We start from the raw sequence: 2,500 nt of genomic DNA on the forward strand, positions 1-2,500 counted from the left end.
GAAATTAAATAAAAAACGTATTGATGTTGAAATATATCTAAACAAATATATTTAGTGATTATCATTTCCTTGAGTATCAGGTGTTTACTCCCTCAGTTGTTAATCACTGTTCTTTATTATAGGAATTTTGAGGTGGTGCTCTTGGTCTGCTGGAAAATTACCATCGGTCTTCTAAATGTCTTGGAGGAATCCATTATCCTTCCAGCTTGATGCCGGTCTGGTGTTAATCTACAGCCGAGACCAGCTTTAGATAAATGCTCTGAGTGCCATTGTTGGGGTAAGCCCCAAGGAAACAGTTAATCGCAAAGTGCCACTGTGGGATTGAGCCACCAGGGAACAGTCATTGGCAAGGTGCCAATGTGGGGGTAAGCCTCCAGGGAAGAGCCCTTGGCAAACTACCACAGTGGGGTTGAACTACCATAGATAATCCATTGGCAAAATGCTACTGTGAGGGTAAACCCCCAGGGAACAGTCATTGGCAAAGTGCCACTGTGGGGGAAAGCCTCCAGGGAACAGTCATGGGCAAAATGTTACTGTGAGGGTGAGCCACCAGGAAAGTTATTGGCAAAGTGCCACTGTGGGGTTGAGCCACCAGGGAACAGTCATTGGCAAGGTGCTACTGTGCGGGTCAGCCACCAGAGAACAGTTATTGGCAAAATCTTACTCTGAGGGTGAACTACCAGGTAACAGTCATTGGCAAAGTGCCACTGTGGGGTTGAGCCATCAGGGAACAGTCATTGGCAAAATTCTACTGTGAGTGTGAACCACCAGGGAACAGTCATTGGCAAAGTGCCACTGTGGTTGTGAGCCACCATGGAACAATCATTGGCAAAATTTTACTGTAAAGAAGAACCACCAGGGAACAGCCATTGGCAAAAAAAAACTGTGGGGGGGGGGTGATCCACCAGGAAACAATCATTATCAAAGTGCCACTGTGGGGGTGAGCCACCAGGGAACAATCCTTAGCAAAATTTTACTGTGAAGGTGAACCACCAGGGAAGAGTCATTGGCAAAATATTACTGTGGGGATGATCCACCAGGAAACACTCATTGGTAAAGTGCCACTGTGGGGGTGATCTGGGGGTGATCCCCCAAGAAACATTCATTGGCAAAGTGCTACAGTGGGGTTGAGCCACCAGGGAACAGTCATTGGCAAAGTGCCACTGTGGTGGTGAGCCACCAGGGAACAGTCATTGGCAAAATGTTACTGTGAAGGTAAACCACCAAGGAACAGTCATTGGCAAAGTGCCACTGTGTGGGGGTGAGCCACCAGGGAATAATCATTGGCAAAATGTTACTGTGAAGGTGAACCACCAAGGAACAGTTATTGGCAAAGTGCCACTGTGTGGGGGTGAGCCACCAGGGAACAATCATTGGCAAAATGTTACTGTGAAGGTGAACCACCAAGGAACAGTTATTGGCAAAGTGCCACTGTGTGGGGGTGAGCCACCAGGGAACAATCATTGGCAAAATGTTACTGTGAAGGTAAACCACCAAGGAACAGTCATTGGCAAAGTGCCACTGTGTGGAGGTGAGCCACCAGGGAGCAATCATTGGCAAAATGTTACTGTGGGGGTGATCCACCAGGAAACAGTCATTGTCAAAGTGCCACTGTGGGGGCGAGCCACCAGGGAACAATCATTGGCAAAATGTCACTGTGAAGGTGAATCACCAAGAAACAGTCCTTGGCAAAGTGCCACTGTCGGTGTGAGCCACCAGGGAACAGCCATTAGCGAAGTGCAACTGTGGGGGTGAGCCACCAGGAATAAGTCATTTGACAGAAATTGTGTTTTCATTCCCATCGTTATGCTGTCATGGAACGACAAAATTTTGTTCATCAAGTTTTCCGGGCAACTGACCTTCAGCAGGAGCTTCCGCAGGCCTTTCTAACTGACAGAGATAGACCTTAGCAAGGTCTACAAAGACCATTTATATTTCAATGTTTTTTCTGGTTTCCTCTTGGTAAGGGTAGACGAGACTCTAGCTATGGCAAGCAGCTCTTCTAGGAGAAGGACACTCCAAAATCAAAACTTTGTTCTTTAGTCTTGGGTTATGCCTTAGGCTCTGTACCATGGTCATCCACTGTCTTGGGTTAGAGTTTTCTTGCTTGAGGGTAGACTCAGGCATACTATTCTATCTTATTTCTCTTGCTCTGGTTTTGTTAAAGTTTTTTAATTTATGTAGGGAATACTTTAATGTTGTTACCGTTCTTAAAATATTTTATTTTTCCTTGTTTCCATTCCTCACTGGGCTATTTTCCCTATCGGAGCCTCTGGGCTTAAAACATCCTGCTTCTCCAATTCTCCAACTAGGGTTGTAGCTTAGCAGCAATCAGTCAAACAGAGCTTTATACCATTCGAGCTTTTGTTAGATCTAAAGACAAAAACACGGGCAGCAATTACTGAAGCATTTTGTTGATTTATCCTCACTTTATATCATCCTTTCCAACTTAATGGTTATTCTAATTAGAACGTCTCTCCTTTCAAGGCGAATCATTAAG

The 2,500-nt window shown here is 45.4% G+C and overlaps 1 protein-coding gene across 1 annotated transcript in view; it reads left to right on the forward strand.

The window, feature by feature from the left end:
* Positions 1 to 357: 357 nt before the first annotated feature.
* The window catches only part of LOC137621853 (probable cyclin-dependent serine/threonine-protein kinase DDB_G0292550), a 66,508-nt gene continuing 64,365 nt past the window's right edge, over positions 358 to 2,500 (forward strand). The window contains exons 1-3 of the mRNA XM_068352361.1: positions 358 to 365; positions 466 to 683; positions 1,229 to 1,707. Coding sequence (XP_068208462.1) covers positions 358 to 365; positions 466 to 683; positions 1,229 to 1,707 — 705 coding nt within the window. The remainder of the gene's footprint in view (positions 366 to 465; positions 684 to 1,228; positions 1,708 to 2,500) is intronic.

The sequence above is a fragment of the Palaemon carinicauda genome, chromosome 28 (genome assembly GCF_036898095.1).
Source record: "Palaemon carinicauda isolate YSFRI2023 chromosome 28, ASM3689809v2, whole genome shotgun sequence".
Taxonomy (NCBI): Eukaryota; Metazoa; Arthropoda; class Malacostraca; order Decapoda; family Palaemonidae; genus Palaemon; species Palaemon carinicauda.